The sequence below is a fragment of the Cuculus canorus genome, chromosome 2 (assembly GCF_017976375.1).
Source record: "Cuculus canorus isolate bCucCan1 chromosome 2, bCucCan1.pri, whole genome shotgun sequence".
Taxonomy (NCBI): Eukaryota; Metazoa; Chordata; class Aves; order Cuculiformes; family Cuculidae; genus Cuculus; species Cuculus canorus.
This window is the reverse complement of record NC_071402.1, coordinates 45,847,839-45,872,283: the sequence shown is the minus strand read 5'-3', so window position 1 is coordinate 45,872,283 and position 24,445 is coordinate 45,847,839. Positions and strand designations below refer to the sequence as shown.

Here is a 24,445-nt window from a genome sequence, read left to right as displayed (position 1 = left end):
ACTTACCATATCTGCTCTCAGAGCAATTTAAGCAGTAGATCTGGATCATGCCAGTGAACTCTATTCTGTATACAATGATGTCATGATTCAGACTAATGAAAACTGACGTGAAAAATTGTGCAAGTTTTGGAAGAAAAAAACTGCATGACACCCAAGGACTCTTAAGACTACTCTTTTATATTGTCTGTTTTGACACGAAAGAATAAGTCCTATATAAAACAAACAGGCAAGCATGAGAACCCAAAGACAACAGACCCAAAGCTTTCATAATTTTTCATTTTGTGGAGATTTATGTTTTCCATTTTGCCATCAGTACTTGAACAGGTGGGCTCAAGGAATGGAAAGTAGATTTTTGTTGTGTCTATGATTGCAAGGGACTTCTAATTTTTCTGGCTTTATCTCTTGCTGTAGACCTGTCTGGAATTTCTTTCCAGATTTTCCATGCATTAGACACATTCTGGTCTTTTCTTTCTGGGATAAAATTACTAAGAAATAGCCTTAGAAATTTACTGCATATCTTCTTGCTTATTAATTCAAAGGGACCAATGCTATATATCATCTTGTAAGAAATAGAGCAAACAACTGAGTTGTTAAGTTTGTAGACTTCCCTTGTGAGGTTAAGAGAATCAATGTGACTTGTACTGCTTTTCACTTAAGCATCAAAATGTGCTGTCAATTTCATGAGATAGTTTCATGCCATTTCTCTGGTAGAATCAAAATGGAGGTATAATTTTTACGGTTTTATCTTTATGTTTGCTGTCGTTAACCATAGTAACATGGATAGAAATGCTTTTTTTGGTTAAATATATTCATGGTCAATAGAATCTATGTAATTTGGAGCATGAAGCTTTTCTTACCCTCTTTACCTCTTTGGTGGGTGAGTTTTACCTGGATTAAATACTTAAAATGGCCAAAATTAATATGTAAGAATATTTAGGTAGAGTGCATGGTTTAAATTATTCTGTTTGTATTCTGCTATCGTGTTGTGTGTGTCCCCCTTTTTTTTTTTCTGGTTTTTTTTTTGCCATCTGGAAATGTTAGGTCTGTGTCTTTAGGACACTGTCTAACAAGATAAGCTCTGGTAGTAAAGCAAGGGCAAGAAAACCGGCATAACTGTCACCTCCTGTTAAATTTGGTAGATTCAGAGAATAGCCAGTAGGAATCTTATTTCTCACATTAAAAGTAACCCTTACACATTACATTTGCCTGAGGAAATAAAGCAATGAAAGCTATTTAAACAAACACATACTCATTGTTGATTTTATTTTTTTTTTTTGTTACTGAAATATAAGTTATACAGCTAGCTACAGTCTCAGAAAAAAATGTGTATCAGGTTTCGGCAGAAAGAACAGCATATATGGAAGCAAATATGTTTGGAGTTAGGTGCTTCTTAGTATTTTTTTTTTTTCTTGTTCCCTTAGTAATGATGAATGTATTACCCTGGTGGTAGTTCTTTCCTGTGTTATATGTAATATAAAGGCAGATGACAGGGCACTCAGATCCATTCCACTCCATTAGTTCCAGTCACCTAAGCATGGCCTCTCTTCATTTTATACAAGGGTAGGTGCCCAAGGGGAATTTTCATCCCTGCTGGAATTGAAGGCATTTCAGTATCGTGGCCTATGTGATCACTGAATGAGTACAGATTTCAGTATAGTTTTGGGTGTCAGAGCTGTGTTTTGCTCCTGGAATACCAATTCATAGTTGTAATCAGCTTTGACCCATGTTTTTCAGCTGGGTGCACTGATACAGAAATTGAAGCTTCTCTGCCCATTTAGTTTACAGTAGAATATGGTCTACGAACAACAGGAGGTTCACAATATGATTTGTCCTGTCAGCGCCTAAGAGCTACAGTGTGCTGCTCACTAACTGTTCAGTATCAACTGCCTTGGTGGCACTTGTCTACCTGTGGTGGAATGAGGGGTAAGGGAACCCATGGAAATGGACTGCATCTGTATGGATGTGCTGATGTTTCAGGAGTTAGAATACATAGGAATGTGCTGTGGGAGTGTACTGTTGTAAGGTTGAGGGAGGAAAGGTATTTCAGTAGGGATGTGGAAACGTGGGAGATACAGAAATAGGGCTATTGCAACACCTCGAAAAAAAAAGAGTGCCACTTGGAGAGTAGAAAAAGGCTGGGCGGAGTGAGGAGCAATGGGGTATGGTGATAGAAAGCAAGAAGAGATATGGCTTGCATGGCTAAACAGAAGTCTGCAGGCTGGACTGCACTGTCAGAATTGAGCAGTTACTCTGAAAATCTGGATGCTGCATGGCTTGAACTGAAGTAATCGCTAGTAATCCTGCTGCTAATAATGGAAACCATGCCGGGGTAGCAGGCTTGACATCCTGCTCACTGGAGTATGTATCTTTGATCCTCATCTTACAGAAATCTGATAGGATTCTGTGTGCTCACTGCAATTGATGCTGTTACAGTCACTGAAGTGTTTATCTATGCTGACAGAGCCTTTAAGTGAACTTCCTGGTTGCTCAGATGGGCTGATTGTATTAGTAAAGAAATATGAAGGTTTCCTTTTGTTTCAGTATGTCAGACCAGATCAATAAGTTATTATAAGTCAGTCACTGAGAACTTTACCCTGCATTTTCTGGTGTGATGTATGAGGCCACTAGCAATGGCAAGATGTCATTGCTGCTAGAGCTTGTGCCTTTAAAAGGAATAACACAGTCGTAAGTTTAATTTTAATTGAATTATAATCCAATTTCTTTTGAATTCAAAATGCCAAGTGTACAGTTTTATCTGGAATTTCCAAAGCACTGTTACTGCATTTGTATCAGAACAAATTAAAAAAAACAAAACAAAGCAACTAAAAACCAATAAAGGGGTTAAGACATCAGAACAAGCCTCAGAACAGCCAGTAAAAGCAATGGAATGAACAAACAAAATCATTCAGCTTCTTTCTTGGTTTTCCCTTGTATTCAGTATTTTAGGAGATGCCAAGACCTTATGTATCTGACAGGTTAGACAAGCTGGGCAGTTTCAGACCAACTTGCAAACAAATTCTATAGTAGAAATTCTGTTGTAGGAAACACTCTCCAGTTGTTCTCTACAGTTCATACTACTGACCTGTAAGATGCTTTTGACTGAAAGAGGGCTGGGGAAAAAATAGGTTTGGTGTATGTCAAATCATCTGAAGTCTACAGGTCAGTATTACCTCAAACCCTAAAAATGTGTGTGGACTAGGAAGCATGCACATAACTGATTAAAAATTATTAATGTATTTCAGCAGATTTAGGTATTTTAATGTGTTGATTTCTTGTTCATGTTACATCTTTGTTCCTTTCCTTGCTTGATTTTACTTTTCTTTCTTATCTGGAGTGATGCATGGATTACAGAAACAATTTCATAGTACGGAGCACACTACAAAAGACGTCTTAGGAAACGCACCTTCTTCTACTCAGATTTTACAACTTCCTATAACTGCAACTACTCAAAGGCAGAATTCCTGTTATGACAATTATTACTCCTATTTTGACTTCTCTAAATATTTTTGTCGTTGGAAACTAATCTTTATCTTTCTCTTAACTGCCATCTGAAAGAGCTTTGTGAATATCTATTTGAAAACTTACATTAAAATAGATTGTAGAGCATCTTCCCTTCTTATTTCAATCCCTCTTTCCTCTTTTTTCATATATCATGTCCCCTCCCTCTTCTCAATCTTCTTGCTATTTTCTCCTCTTCAGTTATCTCTCTGCACTTCCTTTCTTCCCTCACTCTGTACCCTGCTCTACCCTCCTCTCCTAACCATTTACCCATCTTTCTTCACACAAAGGGCTTTGAACTTTTGCCAGGCTGCTGATAATTCCCCAATGACTAAAGCCGTTAATCAAAAATGAATACAAAAGATTTGAGTGGGGCATTTGCCACAATAGAAGTCAGTCCTCCTGTTAACCTCACACAAGCAGCTGGAAAAGACAATGCTTTTTTTTTTGTAGGGAGCTGTTCTTGTACTCTGTTCGGGACTCCATCTTTCAATTCACTACTTTAGTAATGGGTGGCTAGATGATAACATATATTTTCTGCTTGGCAGAAGGAAAGTTATTTTTCTGTTCTTTTATTCACCTTGCTGTCTTTGGGCAGTAAAGATTGTCTTGTTGTGCAGTTCAGCCTGACTTGTATATGAGCTGTTGAGTGGGAGCACTGGCAAAAACTGTACTGTTCCTTTTTCTCCTCCCGAATTATTTAAATAATGTTCTAAAGATTATTACTTCAGTTAGTGAGTAGTGGCTTAGCCTATAGTTTGACCAAGCGGATGTAATAAAATGATCTTGATTTTTTTGTCAGCTACCTGACCTTCAGATCCCTGCGGGCAGATTGCAGAAATGGAAAAGGATCTGGCCAGTTCCAGCTAACTGTACTCAAGACCATTAGACTCATCTGCCTGCTGCTTTTGGACTGCAGTATCAGATTACACTTGGTTCTTTAGAAGAATCGGTTTCTGTCAGCATAATAACTGATAGCTGCAGGAGTAAAGGCTGCTTTTCTGGTAAAGCTTTCTGCAGGAATATTTATAGGTGGCTGGAAGGCCAACTTTGTAGTTTGCCTTTCTTCACTGTCCCTCTAGTGGCTGAAACGCAAATGACCGTGCAGATCTGATTCAGGTAGTCCCAGCAGCTGTGTATATTCATAAAACTAATCATTCCATCAATTATGTAGAGGTTTGCTTCTGCTTTTGTAGACAAACTGAGCAATCAGGATTTCTGTCTTACCTAAAGCTAAGAGTCTTGACTTTAATCTGGAGTTTTCTTGTTAACAGTTGACTGAAAAATGTTTTTTTCCCCAAGGTGGCAACTGATTTTTTTTGAGCAGTTGTCAATGCACAGAAGATGATATATGCCCTGGTGAAAAAAACAGTTTGAATTTCTTCTTGTCCTGTATGACTGACATGACTTTTCCAATTAAACTGGGAATGTATGTGTTTGTGGCATCTGTGTAATTATTTAATATCTCTGAGGTTGTGGGTTGATATGTGTAGGTGGTACAAACCTCAGAATTTGTCAGGCTGCTACCATTTGCTTGGAGATTTCATTTCCACTGTCCCTGGTTGGGATGAGTTGTTTTGTCTTTGAGCTATTAACCAGGGTTTGAATGAACATCAGGAATGTGTTCAGTGCAGTGACTACTTCTTGTCTCTTCCACATTGTCCTGATGGGTATCAAATTATTTGTCCCAGTTATTGAGTGGCTGTCCCTTTTTAAGGCTCTGTAGTTGAATGGCAGGAATAAATAGAGCATATTTGATCCTCTGTGACAGAGGTTGCAGTCAGCGTAAACCATTCTTCTGCCATTGTCCTTCTTAAAATACATCAAAACAATCATACTCTTCATAACAGTACTTTGGGATGTTTTAATTTTGGCATTATTAGTCACTGCCCATGTACGATATGAGTGTTGGTGGATGGAGTCGGGGGAAGGAGAAGGATATTTAAAACAGATAGGGGCTTGCTCCCCTGATGTGCGTTACTTTTTCTGACCAAGAAGTCTATGAGAACTGTGCTACTGCATTTTAGTATTTTATTTGCCTTTAGGCACAGTTAGTAATTCAGTTCGAATTTCTAATAATATTTTTAAAAGTCTTGCAAATGCAAAATGGATTGCGGGCTTTTAGCAGTGTTAATGGTGAGATACAGAGGAAAGAGGCACTAGTTCAATTATCAGTTCAGTGTATTCATTAGCACATAGACTCTTAAATAATATTCTGATGCTATTTTCCATTACTGGAAGAAGAAAATGCGATTAACATTAAAATGTTTTTACAAGTAATTATTTTGTTTTCTTACTGTGATAAATTATTAGCTTAAAATTTGGAAGGGAGGACGCACAGCATTGGGGGGGCAGGAAAAAACGTCCTTGCTGAGGCTGTCTGCTAAATTAATCATTCTGATAAAGAAAACAAATCAGGTAGACTATAACAGGTTTTTCATCTTAAGCAGTGCTTTAACTGGAAAATTGTTTCTTTTCAGTAAGGATATGAACAATTCTCTGAATAAAAGACTTTAAAGGGTTAGATGAACAGAATGAAATTCATGGATTGTATGAACTGCAGCCCATGCTGCATGTCCGGCATAAAAAAAGTCCACACAATGGGCAATTGTTTGCTCCAGCACTTTCAGCCTGTCTGACATACTCTGCATTACAGTTTGTCATTATACCCTGAATGTGTTCACTTCATACTGTGGTATTTGAAATTTGCCTTGTGGGTTTGATTAAACTTTCTGTAGTGGTGTTATGCATCCTGCTTGTTGGTTTCATTGTTGTTCGGTGAAGATGATCTTCTGTATCTGTATGTCTGGCCATTGTTTCCACAGCTAGTTCAGTGCAGCTTCCTCAGCACAAACTGCTCTCCCTTCTCCCATTGTCCAGGACAGGGTGACTTGATGTTTGTGTAGCTTTACTGTTTCCTTCCCATTACTGTCATAATCACGTGGTAATACTTGCCACCTTTACTGACTTTATAGAGTAGGATGTGATGTCGTAGAGAAGGGAAAGGGCTACCCAAATTTTCTCAATTGCAGGGAGGAGCTGCCCAGGTGTGCTGAGGGGTCTGTACTCAGGAAGAGAAACAGGGAATCCTCCACAGTGAGTAACCCCACTTTCAAGTGCACACAGTTTCCTTCATAGCCATGTCCAGTACAGTGTAGTTTCCTCTTCTGTCCTTTCCAATTTACCATGTGGAATGTTCCCAGTTCAATTGCCTTCTTTTCCCTTTATTTTTGTGTATTCTCATTTTAACTTGTTCTTTTTCTTTGTCTTCTTTCTGAAGGTTAAAATTTCCATTTTTTGGCTCTTCACATCATTAATCTTTGCTCATCCTACTCTTAATCTTTATACACTTTGTCATTTTTCCAATGTGTCATTGTGGTTCTGTCACTAAAACATCGTATCATTTCTGTTCCCTTGCTGTGCAGTGGCCCTTTTCCCAGCCCTGTGCAGTTCCTTCTGTCCTTACTCATTGCTGTACTCTTTCCTACCCACTCTTCTTTCTTCTTTCAAATCACGTTTCGGTTTTCCTTTCCTGGCAGGTCCCTTTTGAATCTTGCCTATTGATGTACACGAGATAAGCTCAGCTCAGCTCCCAGACCTTTCTAGTGCAGCCCTCACTGGAACCGAAAGATAAAGGATACAAAGCTTATACGTAACAAAGAAATGAAAGATTTGGTGGACTGTGTTTTGGCTGCAAAAGGGAAGAACAGGCAGTAAATCAGAGCTGTAAAATGGCAGGAGAGGGCTGAACTGGTCAAGTTGTAGTGAGTAGGGAGGCTTTGGCATTAGGTGGACTGTTTGAATTGCAGCACTGACTAGCACCCTTCACAGTCTGGTGACTTGCATGATACGATGTGGTGATGTCTATAGTTCCTAGTGGGCAGGTATCCATGTAGTAGTAGCTACTTTGCCAGTTGCCATAATTTGGTAACTACTAGATAGAAGCTCAGGATCGGATGAATTTGGAGACCAAGCTGATTGCTTACTTACCCAGAGCAGAAATGCAAGTTCTGGCTGAGATTTGTTGGCAAGATGCTCCGGGAGGCTTGATTGCCGTGGACTGTACTGCACCTTATACTGCTGACAGAAAGGTTTCATTTTCCAGGGCTATCAGTCTGGCACTCCACATGAGCAAAAAGAGTGGCTATTTGTTTAAAAGCTTAAAACTGATGGGGACAAAAAGGAAGTGGAAAACCAGAAAAATCTGTACAAGATGGTTGTATCTGGAAAGAGGAGTGGGTTACTTTGGGCTAATTGGAAAAGGCAAAGGAGTGGAAAACTGAGCTGAACTGGAAAAATATACTGCACTCTGTCATGTAGTATCTTGTGTACTGTAACTGTTCCGACTACTTCATTTTTCATTGTTTTTAGAAACAAAAAGCATTTCAAAATTGAAACCTATCTGTGTAAATTCTCACAGTAGCTCCTGCTCTACAAATGGAATGGTTTAAGCCAATTTTATTCCTGAGGTCACGTCAAATGCGAAGTGTAGACTATTCAAATGACCTCAAATAATTCTAAAGTAATAAAAAGCAAAACAGAAGACTAGCTGTCTCTTTCTTTTTGTTTTGCTTTGTGGTTATTTTTTTCCCTCCTGCCTGAAAGGAACTCCATTGCTGTGTCATAAAATTATTTACATATTTCAACTCTTTCATTTGGAACCTGGTAAGAATTTTTCCCAGGCAGAGGTAGCAGATAATGCATAAAAGAAGCATGTAAATCTTATTCTTGCTGCAGTTTCCTGGATTGTATCTGGCTTTCCACCAGACAGAGGACTCCAGTCTCAATTCTACTGCTCCCTCCCTTTCACAAATGATTACATAAAAACTGCATGATCGCATAACCTTTCCGATTCACAGGACTGCTGTGTCTTGTCTCTTACACATTCATTATTTCTTTTCAGGCATTGGAAAAGTACCCCAACTCACCAATGACTGCAAAACAAATACTGGAAGTCATTCAGAAAGAAGGGTTAAAGGAAACAAGGTCAGTGTTTATATGTCCTCTATTTTTGTTCCCCTTTGAAAACCATCTAGGATTGGTATATAGTTTTTACAAATCATAAATTGCTGGTTAACGGTTGAATTGATCTCCAGTACCAAGGTGGGAAAAATAGCTGATGGGTTTTGTCTATTTGTTAGTTCAAGGCTTTTAAAATGGTTAGTGAGTGGCCTGACTTTGTGTCTTCCGAAAGGAGTCTGTGGGCTGACACAGGTCCAGTGGCCGTTTTTTAGAAAGACAGTGCAGTCTGCTTAGACAGCCCAGTGCTACTTCTCAGTTTTGCTTAAGGACTGAAGCTTGACAACTTGATTGCCTCTGCCACCATGTGCATGGGGATGGAGCTGCATGCACTCCTCCTCTTGCATGGGTTTGTGGTTTGACACTTAAATAACTGTTTCAACATGCTAGTGTTGCCTAAGGTAACAAAGGTTACCAGTAAAGAATTGGGAATGGCAGCAAAGGGGTATTTGAACACTGGGAGCTAGTCTGGGTGGCTGCAGAGGTTGGATATTGAGTTGCTTAATAGCGATGTACTTTAGATGCAGATTTCAAATATAATCATTAAGCTATTATGGAATAGGTAGGTTATCTAGATCCTATGGAAATCTTCCATTGACAGCTTATTCGGATGGGCGTGGAACTTCTTGTTCCTCAAGGGTTGCTGACTACTTGGTAGGTTTTCTAGTAACCTCCAGATAGAAACTTGGGCAGGAAATAAAATAAGGAAAAACTGGTTGATTGGTAGAGGTCTCCTACAAGATGCAGTTTCCTCTTCTCCAAATGTTATAGTAAAAAATTTCTGTTCTAATAAATTGTTTTAATGTTTGTTGCTGTCTCAAAGCAAAGGGGGAAATCCACGTTCATTTTTATTATGTTCTTTTAGTGTGGAACCTAAAATCTGAGACAATAGAACTTCAAAGCCTGTGTAGAGGAGGAGTAACACATTGTGTCTGTTACTTCTGAGTTTATTGTTGTGAACCAGAAGTAACCATGCAACATATTTTGACTGTAATCACTCTTGTTCCTAATAAACAGAACACTCTGTGCGATTGTTTGCACTGCATAACCATGCACTGCTTTGTTGGTACCCTCTAACATGCTTATAGTAGCTGTATTTTGGTAAAATTGCAAAAGATATGGTGTGCAAGACAGAGTTGAATTTGCCACCTTTTACAGATATAAAATGCTTTAGTTCCTGTCAAAAAATTCCTGAAGTGTATTTGGCAATGATGCCAAGGAAGCAAGAGGGTGAAAACTTTTGAAAATGCATGTCCAACTGTGTGTTATGCTGCAAGGATTTGCATACAACAACAACAAAAAAGCAAGAAAACCCAACTTTGAAAATCTGGTTTTATTAAGATACTGTTTCTCACAGCAGTGAATAGATTGCTTTTTCCTTCTTGCATTTCATGATATGAGATAACTGCATGGGAGAGGCTCGCGTGGCTGATAATAGCATTTCTTTGTAATTTTAAAAATTCTCATTTCCCTGAAAAGTATATGAATAAAATTTTGTGTGCAAAACCTATGGGAGGGAGTGAAGGCAGCGTTTTTATAAGATTTAAATATAGAAAATGTGGAAGCACTTTTTAGTTGCTGTAGAATTAATAGTAAGAGAAAGGTTGTTTAAAGAGGTTTTAAAGCTAAATCTTTCATTTCTTCAGTTACTAAGAAACAAAATTGAAGGGAAATAGGAAGGAAGTATAGTTTCGTTATGATTTTTATTCATGCTATGGTATGTGCAGTTATGTGTGAATGCGTAGTAGATTGCAACATGTCATATGTGGTCATGAGTATCTACGTAAATAAGGATAAAATTCAATGTCCTTTACTTCTTACTTGAAGCATTGTACTACATTTTAGGCTAGGTCATCCTGAACGGGTTAGTCAAAACAGTCCAAATTCTGCAGTTGTAAAACCAAAAACTGTTGATTCTGTGTTGATTTTTTTGAAACCTTTTTGGATCCTCATTTGTCTTTTGTTTTAATGTAAAAGTTCTGTTTCTGCTACTTTTTAATATTCATTAGGAACAAACCTGCAAAGTTATCCGAGTCCCTAATTCTTAATGGGAGTCAGTAAGATATTTGACTTCATACGCTTATTCATTGATTGAGCCTCAGTGCTTGAATGATATTTTGCTTTCACAATTCTTTTATTTAGAGTCTCCCGTTTACTTCATCCAGCTCTGCAGTTTCTTTCAGTGCCTTTCTGCCAGTATGGTACCTTTGCCATTACTAAAGATGAATCTTGCTGTTCTCTGTGCTGCAGCGGCCCAAGATGAGGAGGGGATGTAAATTTCTGATGTGCAATTACCTGGTCATAAGCAGTAGGATGACAGCAGCTTATTTCATTTTGTATTGATTTGTGTATTCTTCAAGTCTGAAATTGTACCAGCACTATGTTACTACTTCAATAGACTTTACTTATTCCTTTATACTGATTGTTGGTAGAACCTTGGCAGTACTAAATGAAGTTCTTCACTAATTTTTCTCTCTACTGTTCCATTTATAGATGATTAAAATTAATTGGCTAGTCATTTTTCAAATATATTGCAGCTTTAATTAATGTAAAGCTTTTTGCTGTGGTAGTAAATCTGAATGAATAACATATGATTTTCAGCTCTCTCATTGTAGTCACTATGTAATCTTTAAAAAGACACTGTCAGACTACTCAGCCTCTTCCTGTCTTTATTTGTAGTAAAGACATCAAATTACACATTTAATTTTTTATTACTCAAGTAATTAAATACCATATAAGGAAAATTCCAAAGTTACAAAGCATATATATATATATATTACAAATTAAAATAAATTCTTTCTGAGATGTCCTCTGAGAGGTTATGCACCTACCCAATTTTATATATTTTGCGGGATGTACACCTCAATTTTGTTTTTTAAATATCTTTCTTGTTAAAAGGGTTGGTTGTAAAATGGTCAGCCTGCAGGCAATTCTTCTGCTACCTAGTAGGAGTTAAAATTTTAAGGCAGACCTTTATAGGGATGTAGAAAATACCTGGGTTTTTTTCTGGAGGTAGTATTGAGAGACTAGACTACTAGTCAGAGTATGGTGTACTCTAGCCTCAGTTCTCCTTTTTCACTGTTCTACTGCCTTGCTAGTTGTTCTCCATCTTGTATGTCTGCTTTCATTATTACTGTTAAGGTCTAGAATTCCCCTTATTGAACTGTATTCAGGTCTTCTGCAGACCATTTCTCAAATTTATTAAGATTGCTTTAACTTGTGGTCTTGTCTTTCAGCATGCATGCAGACTCCCAAGTTTAATGTCATCTGCTTATTAGAATTTGTTTCCTTTTGCAGCATTATATTTCTCTCGTTTGCTTATGAAAGTCCCATGAGAAACAATGTCCGAATACTCATTAAGTCAGGCTATAGACACCCACTGCTGCTTCTCTAACCTCAAGGTCTGATACTGCACCATAAAGGATAAATTGATAGATTTGAAGTAACTTGTTCTTGACAGATCTGTGTATTACTCAACTCGATTTCTTATCTGCTAAATACTTCCAAGTATTTTTTTATTCCATGTTTTGGGGGAATTGAAATGCAGTTGCTGCATCTCTACTTCCTTGGCCTTGCCTTTTTTCATTTTTTTTAAAGCTAGTCACTAGATGTTTTCCAGTCTTTTGGAATCACTGATGCCCTCTACAAATTCTCAAAAACAACTGTTAATAGTCCCGAGACTGATCTAGTCGGCTCTAAATACCTTATGGGGAATTTCAATGGATTTAGCTTATTTGAGAACATCTCATTTATTTATCACCCAATCTGTTTTTTTCCGTAATTGTTCCTGGTGTTGGTTTTAGTCTGATTACACATCTTTCTAATTAGATGCCAACAAAAATAGGCACTAGCATTCCCGTGCTTTTGGTGTAAGTGCTCAGTGCCACCCCTTCATGGAGGAGCAAGCCAGTTTCCAATTTGTCAGTGTACTTACAGAAATGTCTTTGTGCATGGTCGGTGCTGTATTTTCCTAAAATTGAAGAATCGTCCCTTCATGGATAGTCCATGTTTTCAGCTGCTTCTTTGCCACTGGTTCAAGTCAAACCTAGTACTGCCCTTCTTCCTAATTGCTTTTTACGCCTTCTGTGTAAGGATTTTTGTTCCTAACATAGTCTCAGGAACTTTGCCAGATGATTTTTGTGCCCTTGTCTTTTTTTTTCCCTAGAGGTGTCTGCATGGTCATAATAGGAATATTTAAATAGGTCATGTGTTTTAAAAATTTTTCCTAATTCTCACGGAAAAAAGCTTCATTCTAATTCTCCTAGTTTCTTGCTATATTCAACTCTGACCCTAATACCATCCTTGGTTTTACCCTCTTATTGTCATTACCCAGGAACTGCCTGTTGGACCATCAGGAATAAGCTATCTATTCCCTTCTGTTTGAGGCACTACACCTTCATGAATGATAGAGCCAATTGAAGTCTCTTTAAACTTATCAGGGCTGTAAAAGTAAGTTGTAAAAGTTGTAAAAGAAGTTGGTATGAATTAGGTGTTTGGATTAAGAAAGAGAAGATTGAGTTTAGACATAGAAGTCTTCCATCACATAAAAGATGGGCAAAAAATAAGGGAATAAGTTACCCTGCATGTCTGATATGGATATCACAAGAAATCAGGCCTTTAAATTGTAGCAAGAAAAAGATTCCAATTAGATAACACCAAGATTTTCGGTTTTAACAGGTATAACTGGTTCTTGTCATGAGCTGTGGGAGAGATGTGAGAGATCTCTAAAAACTATTTTGGTCTGTGTCTGTCAGAATTTATGTAGATTTGGTTGATCCTGCCCTCAACTAGGAGAACAAACTAATGTAGTCTCATCCATACTTTTCTGTGATTTTTCTTTAGATCAGTTTGCAGTACTTGGGCCATACATATTGGTTGAGTCCCGGGAGAGGAGAACCAGCCAAATTCTGATAAATGTTTGATGCTAATAACCCTAATAAGCCTTCACTTTCTATGGTTCCCTTTCTCCTTTGCTTGGTGAGGCTGGGAAATTGACTTGTCTGGAAACAGTTAAAGCTGAAGATTCTCATTACAAGTTAAAAGCCAACGAACTTTCAAAATGGGATAAACAATGCTTGATTTTTGGAGTGCAACTTCATCCCACAGCTATACTAGTTTACTTTCCTCCTCCGTTAGATTCAGGACTATGAGCTCTGGAATGGGATAATGTAGGTTTTTTGGCTGTTCAACTAGAGCAACTGACCTCTGTACTGTCAAGTAACTTTTTTCTGTTCAGGTAATTCACGGATGAGGTTAAAAAAAGTCCCTTCTTTTTGTTCCATTTTTCATTTTTCCATTCCAGTAGGAATCTTAAACATCTTTCATTTGATGTTTCTTTGTTGATCTTCATTTCAACTGTGAGAATCATAGCATCAGTCCTAACTCCTCCTTTTTTTCTCGGTATATTTTGTCATTTGCTATGCCAGATTAAGCTATCTATTGATTTGTTGTTGTGGCAGTAGTCTTTCAGAAGACTGAGATGCTTGCCACTGGCACTGGCAATAGTGCTGTGTCTTCTGCACTGTACAGTGTTGATAATATCTATCATGGATGATATCATAACTTATTAAGTCTTCTGAGCCTCGTAAGGAAGCAAAGTATGACTAATAAATCTCAAGACACTCGTATTAGATTCACAGGCTTTGTGCAGAAATACTAAGCTACTGGGTTATCTAAACTTAAACCCACTTTGAACTGCTGAGTGGAGTCATCAATAGAATAAAACACATGATCCTTGCACGATCTGTCTTTAGCTCTGAAGTGAGATGGTACTCCTGAAAATATTACTGTCACTTCTGCATCCTTTGATCTTTTTGACAGTGTCTCTTTAAGCCTCTGCATACTTCATCCTTGGAGCTGTTGACTTAAAACCTTTTCTGAATGCTGCTGTTTCTGTAAATAGGCTAAGTGATCTGGCAACTGTCTTCTGTTATTTAGCTTTTTAAAGTTCCTTGTTTTATTGTGTATGCATGTAGACAGAGAATTTTTTACTTCCTTTCACTGTAGTTTCAAGATGTCTTTGTGATTCATAATTATTAACAAGTCATAGTTTTTATCTTCACACACATAAAAAAAAAAAAAAAAAGCAAGTGCCCTCTAAGCTTGAAAATGTCACAGGAAGGACCGCAGTTTTTGTCTTAAGGCTCTGGTTGTTAGTGGAAGAGCACAGGAAGTTAAAAGGCTTCTGTGGTTGCATATGTCTCATTAGAATTTATTTGGGAGCCTCTTCAGCTGAAGGAGTGCATTGTTTTGTCTTGAAGGTAGTTATTCCCTTCAACGGACTAAAAGAAAGCCTTGATGGAAAGAGAGAGAAAGCTATTCGCATTCTTTTGCCTGGCATTATTAGGTTGATTTTTATGCCTCTACAGATGTGGCTTTTGGCTGTAGAGCAGTGAAAGAAACGAGCTTTCAGTACAACCTGTCTTTCTACATAAATTCACTTCAGACACCTCTTTGAAGTGCTATTCTTCCCAGTGTAACAACAAACTGCCTAATTTGGTAGGCAGTTGTGATAGCAGTTCACCAGCTGAAAAATCTCAGGCTTGCTCCTTCTTGCCTAGGCATTCCCAGCATGGTTAATGCCACAGTGCAGTCTAACCTGGTAAAACCTGATAGGTTACCTACATAATTGCATTCCAGCGTTGGAACTGTAACTTGCATTATCACACCGTGTCACCTCTCTTATAATTGTTTCGGGGTTTGATAGTGACATAGCCCTAAACCAACGATGGTCTTAACTTGATCTTAAGAGCAAGGTTGTTATTCCTGACTCCAGGTTGCTGCGTTGTGATTCCCTACTGTTAGTTTTAGCCTAGCTTGCTTATATCTGTACAATGGTAATCCTGTCTTGTATTGTTTTGGAAATTAGGTTTGGATGCTAATGCAATAGATGTAGAAGAGTAAAACCTCAAATGTCTTCCCTCAGCCAGTTGCAAAGACAACAGAATTTTTATTTGTTAGTGATGGTGCTTCTTCCATTGTGTATACTATTAAATATATGTTTCAATATAAGACATTAAGTGCCTTGTATCTTTTTTTTTTTGCCTGAACCACGTTATCTTTTTTTGCTCCATATTTCAATTTTTAGAAATCATCTGGGATATATTTTTTTTTTAGTGCTTCTTCCTTTCACGGGACAATGGAGTCTCTGTCTAGGGACAGTAAAATCAATCTGCGTGTCAGCATTTCTGATAAAATTACTTATTTGTTTGGGGATTGTTTTTTGGGGTTTTGGGGTTCTTGTTTATGTGCACGGTGCATGTAGTTGCAGGCGCTCTGGCTGTTACAGGCAGACTAGAAATCATGCTTGGATCACAGATGCAAATGCCTTTGTTATTTTTATTAAGGTGTGGATTTAACTTTGGAAATATTTTGGATGGTAAATGGCACAATGTAAATAGTACTCTTTTGAGTATGCCTAGGAATACTTTGGAGGATACTGCTCTTAAGAATATTAATTGAGCATATGTAAAAGAGAGTGGAGACAGACACAAAGTAATTTTTTTTCAAAGCTAAATGCAGAGTTAAGAATATGTCTTGGTCTTCTGCTTCTCCACCACCAATATCCTGTCCATCAAATTGGTGTTCTTAGTGTAGAATCACTAGTTGTTCCTGTCTACATGCAATCCCTTGTCCCAAGAGTTTCTGCTAAGTGAATCTTCCCTCTTTCTTAGACTGGGTCACCAATCTCATGGCCTCCAGTTACCTCAGTCTGCTGTCATCCTTTTACCCTTCCCATATATAAGGACTTACACACCATTCATTTGCCCATTCTGTGTGTCTGAAATTTTCTTAAGTAATACAATGCAGACATCCCAGATTTCAGCATTTGTTTCACGTGGTTAGTTCAGTACCAACCAAGCTTTCTTCTTGGTTCTAGGACTAATTAAGAGGAAATAAAAACACAATCCCATGATTTTATCGTGTCTGGGACCTTCAACAGATGATTTACAACAGTTTTGAAAAGTTCATATGGCTCCCTTTTTTGTACTTTGCCTCCAATTTGTCATCGTAGTGAATGAAGTCTTTTCCTATATGCTTGGGTGAACTGAGATTTCAGAACAGTTGATTCTTTTTTCTTAAGGTTATTCTATTACTGTTACTTCTCTATATACATTTTTGCTCATCTAGTGTTCCTTTTTCATTTTTAGTACAATGATTCTGAGTCTAGGTGGTAAAACATACATAACAACCACCTTTCCACCTTTCATGGCAGGAATGGGAAATAGTGCTGCATGCCATTTTTGGTTGTTTGGTTATTTTTTGTTTTCTTCTGAAAAATTGTTTGCTTTAAATCTATTAGTAGCTCTGCAAAATGTGTCTGCACAGATAGGGAAAACAGTAACCCAGTCTGTGACATGCTTGCTTCCTTGGTGCTTTTAAAATACTTTTATTTTACTTGTGCAGTTGCTTAGGTTTCTACTCCTCCCACCCAAGCCTAACCTACATTTTCTCAAAGAATGTTGTACTAGTGTAGTGTGTAAAGCTTTTTTTTATTTGTTTGCTGCTTTATTGGTAAGGGCCTTATGAACATTTGAAATTCGAGTTGAAATAATTAAGGGGATGTGTGAAAAAATTAAAGGCAAATCTATGTAACTGCAATAGGAGAAATGAAGGTGGCTGAATTTTATGATAAACATGTTTCAACTTCTGAAGATCTGTATAGCAAAAATATTTTATCTTTGAATGCATGCCCAAGTCCTTTTTATCACAGTCTACTTTACTGAAATTAAGACCCCCATAGTATATCACAGTCTACTTTACTGAAATTAAGACACCCCCCCCGCAATATGTCAGCATCATATTAAAGGTATTCCTTTTTTCTTACAAGAGGAAATCCAGCCACTTAAATGTAACAAATAATGGATAGCAGTGCAGATACTGATGATCTTATAGGATTTACTAGTTATTTTGTGTAGTGATGACAACAATTCCTGTTAAAGGATGTCTTATTTTGAAGTAGGAGATGGGCACCAGCAGTGACTAAATACTGTAAATTCATCAATGTATTCAGTATTGGGGTTTTTTGGCATAGTGTAATAATTCCTTTATCAATATATTTTGTTTTATGTAAGAATTTTAAGTTGTATTTTCTCATTCCTTTGTTGTGTTTCTTAGTGCACTCAGTTTGCTATTGAAAGAGACTGAATAGTGGTAAAGTAGTTCAGGCTCATGAAAAGAGAAACTCCTCGCTTTATAAATCTGTGTTACCATTTATTTAGCATTATCCTAAAGCATATATGGTGTGATAACTGTCTTCCCACATTTCTCCTAGAAAGTGTAACTTCTCTTTTATCAATATTTTAAGTATGCTACAGATCTTTTTCCTTTAATGTTTCTGTATTTCAAAGAGTAATTCTGCATTAGTGTGTGCCTCTTTCAGAAAGAGAAATTAAATAAGGATAACGAAGAGATCTAAGCACATTAAAAACAATCAGATACTCACAGAAGTTAGATTAGGAAAGTTTCAGCCCATTTTTAATCAATTGTCCCAGCAGTGCAAGGCTTTTTGTTGGTTTTCTTGGAGTGGAGGGTTTTTTTTTTTTTGTTTGGTGGCTGATTTTTTGTAAGTTGTATATCGTATGCTTCTTATAATGTAGTGTTTTAATAAGCCTAATTTCTTTTTACAAATGACCAAAGAGATGAGACCTTGCACAGTCTACTGAGTGTTTTCCTATTCTTTTATCTGAAGTCTGCCTGCAATTCTATAAACTGAATCTTGGCTGTGTGTAAGGCAGGTAGACATATATATGTTCTTTGATTTTACTACCTTTATCAGCCTGCTTTGCCAGCATCTTAAGAAGAGCTTTCCAGGAGTAGTTGTTTGTTGTTGTCCAGAGCCAAAACTTTCAAACAGACATCTGGGAAATTGAGATTTAACAGAGTATGTTCTCTTTCTGTCAGTGTTCTGAAATGAAGATCTGTCACATATTAACAAGTCCCAAATAACAAGTGATAGGACCAGAGGAAATGGTGTTCAGTTTCACCAGGGAAGGTTTAAAGTGGATATTAGGAAATACTTTTTCACTGAGAGAGTTGCCAAGCATTGGAGGACGCTGCCCAGGGAAGTGGTTAAGTCACCATCCCTCGAGGTATTTAAAATATACATAGATGGGACATGGTTAGTGGTGGACTTGGCAGCGTAAGGTTTATGGTTGGACTCAATAATCTTAAAGGTCTTTTCTAACCTGAATGAACCTATGATTCCATTATTAAAATACATATGTAATAAACTAGTATTTTAAATTAAAGTCAGAAAGAAGATCTGCAGGAGAGCTTAATATCAGTGTTTGCTAGGTAGGGGGGAAAATGTGAGAACTGTTGCTGAGTAGCCAGTAACCTTATTCAGATCTCTTGTGTTCAGAAAAGGCTGGGATAATCTACTGTATTTCCTTTAGGAAGTATTTGGGTAAATGTGATTCAACACATAAGCCTGTTGGGAACAGTCATATATATCAAAATTTCAAACACAGAATGATATGGAGGCTTTAGCCAGAAGGAGTCACCTTTTGAATGAACACTCTGGTAAAATATTCTTAGGAAAAGAGTCTAATCCGTTGAAGACTTAAAACCTGCAGTGAAAATTGAAGTCTGGCTAGGAACATGAAGACATGGCTGGTTTAATGGATTTATGAGCTTTTGTTGCAATATCCAAGTAACCTAAGAAGATGCTTTTTCTTGCAGGTGTAAAATGAATTATTCTAGGTTTCAACTTGCTAGCTGCTGATTGAGATTTATTCGTCGGGGTTGGATTTTTCTGGCATTTCTGTTTTGTTCTCTGTATTTCTCTTTTGCATTGAAAAGTTAGTATTTAAGCCTATTATTTATTACTGCTTTGAATTTCATTTATCCCACAGCTGACTTTTGTCTTTATTTCTAAGCACACTGTCTGAAGGGACATGTATAATATGCCACAAAATGGTATAATCTTTTTTTATGTTATTTCTTTTATACCATAGCAACTGGGGGAAAAAAAAAAGAGCCTAAACTGAACACTACAACACAGGCAATTCATTACAGATTTTTCCACTCAGCATTCAGTAAATTGTCAAGTCCATATTTTCATCATTAGCATATTTTTCACAGAACAGAAGCGTAGCCATTTCTGGCAGACTGAATTAAATGTGTTTTACTTGAATGTGAAGGAAGAAAACATTGTCAGACTTTCTATGAAAGCATCATTTTCTAGTAATAATTTATTTTCTAGAACAGTTTGCTGTGGATGTCTTTATGTTTCTATGGGTGTGTTTCAGTGTACCTGTAATTAAACCATTTCTTAAGGGAAAATAAATATGGAACTAAGTCTTTTATCCTTTTTTTTTTTTTTCTTTTTAATTTGTACTGCACAAGCTGAGAAATTTACTAGCTCTCTTACAGCCATGCACTGGCATATTTAATTCAACATTTTGAAGTATGTTTTTATAGAATCGAGACCAGAAAAAGCCCCAGAATTTCACTGTCCAAGTAGTATGAAATATATGGGATTTAACATCAGAAAATTCATTACAGATGTGAATTTCTGTCTAAGGCTAGCTGATAGGAATTCCATTTTATCTTTTTTGAGTCTCATAGGGAGTCATTTTAATTACAGTGAAATCAAATTACATGCACACTTTTATTTCAAAACAGAATTTTAAAGGTGCCTAAACATCTTTTGCTTACTTATGTACTATCATGTAAAGGAAAAATATGTTTTACGCAGGATGTGATTTTCTTTCAGTGGTACAGACAGCTTGCATCTGCTCTTTGCAAGCCCAGTTAACTCTACATTTGTCAGTGAGGCTGGTTTATGATAGCTGTATGTTAGAACCAGTAATTGTGTGGCTGGCAAGTATTTACAGTATAAACAGAACTAAGAACCAAAAGATAATATATCAAAGTAAAGTATAAATAAAAGAACTGTAATAATGTATTTATGGAAGTGTTTATGTGCTTGGGTGCGTAAATACATCTACAAACATAAACCTTTGTGTATATACATGTATGCTTATATGCTTAAAAAGTTGTAAATCACAAAATTATGCTTAAATATATGCTTTGCTCAGTTATTCTAATAGCAGAGACTATAGGGAAGAACTGAAAAGATTCCTAAGAAATGTTCTGCTGTTTGCCCTCAATAACTAAAAAAGAGGACAAATTAGATTTTTTTCCCCATTTAATATAAGAGAAAGAAAATGGGATCTAGTAGCTCTTTTGCTGTAAGGTAGTACTTAATAAGGAAAAAACAATCAGAAATAGCTAATGTAGTCACCCTATTTAGCATCTTCTACCATCCATAGCTACTCCTGTATCTTTTATTTGTTTCAACAAGATTGCTTAAGATATGTTTATCTGTTACCAGGAGTCTATAAAGATATACCGTTCTGTACCTTTGCCTAAGAGAGTTTCTCTTGTGTGTTTTTATATTTCACTTACAAATAAATTATAACAAGTGTAGGATCTAGACAACTATTATTTTCTCTTACAAATAGCCCCCATCACTTGTTATTGCTTCCTTCCATTCTTTTTCCTATGTTACCAATACACCTGGAGTTTTTGTTGTGTAGACTGCTAAATACTTTAGGTAGCCGTTATCAAATATGGAATCATTCTGTCAAAAATAACATGTGTAGCCTATAATCAGCATAAAAGGAAAAACCTGTAAATTATAAGGGACAGCAAGGCACTTTTTGAGAAGAAATCTTTAAGAATATATAACAAGCAGGAAGCTCTGTTGTTTTGTTATTTTGGTTTGTTTTTTTTTTTAAAGACTGCTTGCCTGAGGTCAGAGAATCTTTTCTTGGCCAGTGAAAATCAGCTGCTCTACATTCAAAGAGACTTATTAATAAACTCTAGCAGAATCAAGCTTCCTTTCAGATGGAATGATGTATCTATCAAGTGTGGCCAGTCTAAAACTTTAATTTTAGTTATCAGTGCTTTGTTTTTACAAGCTGTTTGATGGTTACTGTTGATACAATTTTAAAACATTGCCTGTGACATTTGAAATTAGATTGACTTTTAGTTATAAGTTAAATAGAAACTTTAGTCTCTCAGTTCCAGACTTAATGAGCTGTTGTAAGTAAAAAAAGAATAAGGAGATCTACTAACAGTATGAACTGGAACAGCTGGATTAAGTTAAGACAGAAAAATAAAAGTATTTGCTCAGTCCTTTGAGGGAAAAAAAGAACCTTTTTCTATGCTGTTTTGCCAAGTTAAACTCCCTTATGTACAGCAAGTATAACTTAAACATTTCACATCCACCCAAGTATTTTAATTTGAACCAACACAATAAATCACATGTTACTATATTTTTAAAGGTACAGAATGTACTGTGATTGCCTGTTCTATACGTATTTTCAGGCTTTCCTTAGAGGTAAGAGCTCATAATGAAACTATTTTAAGGATATTCATAGAATCATAGAATAGTTAGGGTTGGGAAGGGACTGTAAAGATCAACCCCCCTGCCATGGGCAGGGACACGTCCCACCAGATCAGGCTGCCCAAGGCCCCATCCAACCTGGCCTTGAGCACCTCCAGGGATGGGGCATCCACAACCTCCCTGGGCAACCTGTGCCAGTGCCTCACCACTCTCATAGTGAAAAAATTCTTCCTAATGTCTAGTCTAAATCTGCCCCTCTCCAGTTTATACCTGTTCCCATCCCCACAAGCCTTTAAGACCTTTAAAACCACAAGCCTTTATTCACATGTAGTTACTTAGAATACATGGCACTTATTAGTCAGCAAAATTATAGTAGTTACTTTTATTTTAATATGAAGTGTGGAAATATCATCTTGCTTGTGGAAGTATTTTCAAAGGAATAAATATTACTAGAAAACAGTAATTTGATTTTTGGATCTAGCCTTTATTTATTTGTGATTACTCCCAGCTTCCTTATTCTTTATATCGGTTTGATTTTACTGCCTCTGTTGATGGTTGAGTAAAACATTCCCAAGTACTGAATTACATATTGAGAAAAATCTTCTGAAGGGAAAGAAATGTTTCTGTTTGATCATTTGTTTTTTCACATGATACAATAGATTTTAGAATTTGGTTTTTTTTTTTGTCAATTGAGTGTGAACTGAAGATATAGAAATAGGTTATTCTCATATGTTCTGATTTCCTTTTTCACTTTTTGGTTTGGACACCGTGTTTTGGATGTTTAAAATAAGGATGACACTTTTGCATTACCCCAGAATTTGACATTTAGTTTCAAAATTCTAAATTCCTTCAGTGAGAAGTCAGGCGCCAATTGAAAACTGGGGAGAAAAAAATCTCCGCGGCTTTTTTTTTTCTTTGTTGCCCTGATTGTTTTGTCAGTGAGAAGGAATGAGATATGATACACTTCCTTTGTTTTGAACAGTAATGACAAAAATAAAATGAAATGTAGTGATTTCAGTTGTTGATGTTTCATAAAGAGGTTTATTATTGTTTTGTATTTCTGATTTAAAAGAAGCATGATTCTTTTATAGGAAAAGGATATTATGGGATGGAGAGGAGGATGAGAGAGATAGAAAGAGACTGAGAGGAGAGAAAGAAAGAGAAGAGTGCAAAAGAGAGCAGAGGAAGAGAGAAGAGATAGAGATAGAAGATGGAGAGAAAATGGAGAGAAGGAAAGAAGAAAGGGAAAAGAAAGAAAAAGAAAAGAGAGGAAAAAAGCAGACGTATGACAATGTGCTGGCAGTAGGTGATGCAGCAGCAGCCGCTGTGAGGAGAGGCTGGGGCTGCCCCATGCCCACACAGCTGCTTTTAGCTGGCTCCGGTGGCCCCACTGCAGGGAACTGCTGCCCTCAGCTGCCAAGATGGTGGTGTCTCTGTGGTGACATATTCAAGAAAGGGCAAACCCACTGCTTGGGCATAAAGAAAGGTAAATAAAGAGATTGTGAAACAGTAGTGTGAACACCAAGGTGAGAGAAGAAGGAGGGGAGGAGGTGCTTTAGGTGTCAGAGCAGAGATTTCCCCTGCAGCCCTTGGAGGACTGCGCTGGATCAGGTATCCACACTGCAGCCTGTGGAGGACCCCACATTGGAACAATTGGATATGTCCAGAAGGAGCTGTTGCCCAGGATCTGCAGCCTGTGGGAGAGCCTATACTGGAGCAAATTTCCCTAAAGGACTGCAGCCCATGCAGAAACCCCAAACTGGAGCAGACAAAATGTGTGAGGAGAAAGCAGCATTAGAGAGGAGCTGTTATGGACCAACTGAAACCTCTCCATCTTTCCAGCAGTGCTCAGTGAGGGGCTTGTAGAGGATTCGGGAATGAAAGAGGAAAGTTGAGCCTGGAAATGGGGGGCAGTTGTTTTTTTTTGCTTTGTCTTTGTTTCTCTCTACCCAGATCTGTTTTAATATGCAATAAATTAATTTTCCTCAGGTTGAATCTGTTTTGTCTCTTATGGCAACTGGTAAGCAATCTCAGCCTTTATCCCAAACTACAAGCATTTTCATCCCCTTTTCTCCCTATTTCATGTTGATGAGAGGGGGTGAGTGGCTGGGTGAGCATTTGACTACATGCAGAGGCCAACCCACCACAAGAGGGAAGAAAGAGAAAGCAAGGGAGAGAAAGGAAGAAAAGAGGTAAGAGAAAGAAAAGGAAGAGGAAAAAAGAAGAAAAATGGGAAGGAAAAGGAAAAAAGAAAGGAGAGAAGGAAAGAGGAGGAGAAAAGGAAAGGGAGAGGAGAAGGAGGAGGAGAGGAAAAGAGACAGGAGAGGAGAGGAGAAGGAAGAGAAAAAAGAAAAGGAAAAAAGGAAAGAAAAGATGAAAGAATGAAAAGAGGAAAGAAAAAGATGGGTGAAAGAGCATAAATACATGGAAAGAAAAGAGAAATCAAGGGAAAATAAAGGAATAGAGAACAGGAGAGAAGGGGGAGGAAAAGAACAGAAGGAGGGAGAGAATATAAGAAAACAAAAGAGAAAGGGGGAAGAAAAAGAAAGGCGTAAGAAAAGTAGGTGAAAA

General features: G+C 37.3%; 1 protein-coding gene across 1 annotated transcript in view; it reads left to right on the top strand.

The window, feature by feature from the left end:
- Positions 1 to 24,445, top strand: part of ASXL3 (ASXL transcriptional regulator 3) — a 127,489-nt gene that overhangs the window by 15,855 nt on the left and 87,189 nt on the right. The window contains 2 exon segments of the mRNA XM_054058533.1: positions 6,531 to 6,594; positions 8,402 to 8,484. Of these exon segments, the coding sequence (XP_053914508.1) occupies positions 6,531 to 6,594; positions 8,402 to 8,484 (147 nt within the window).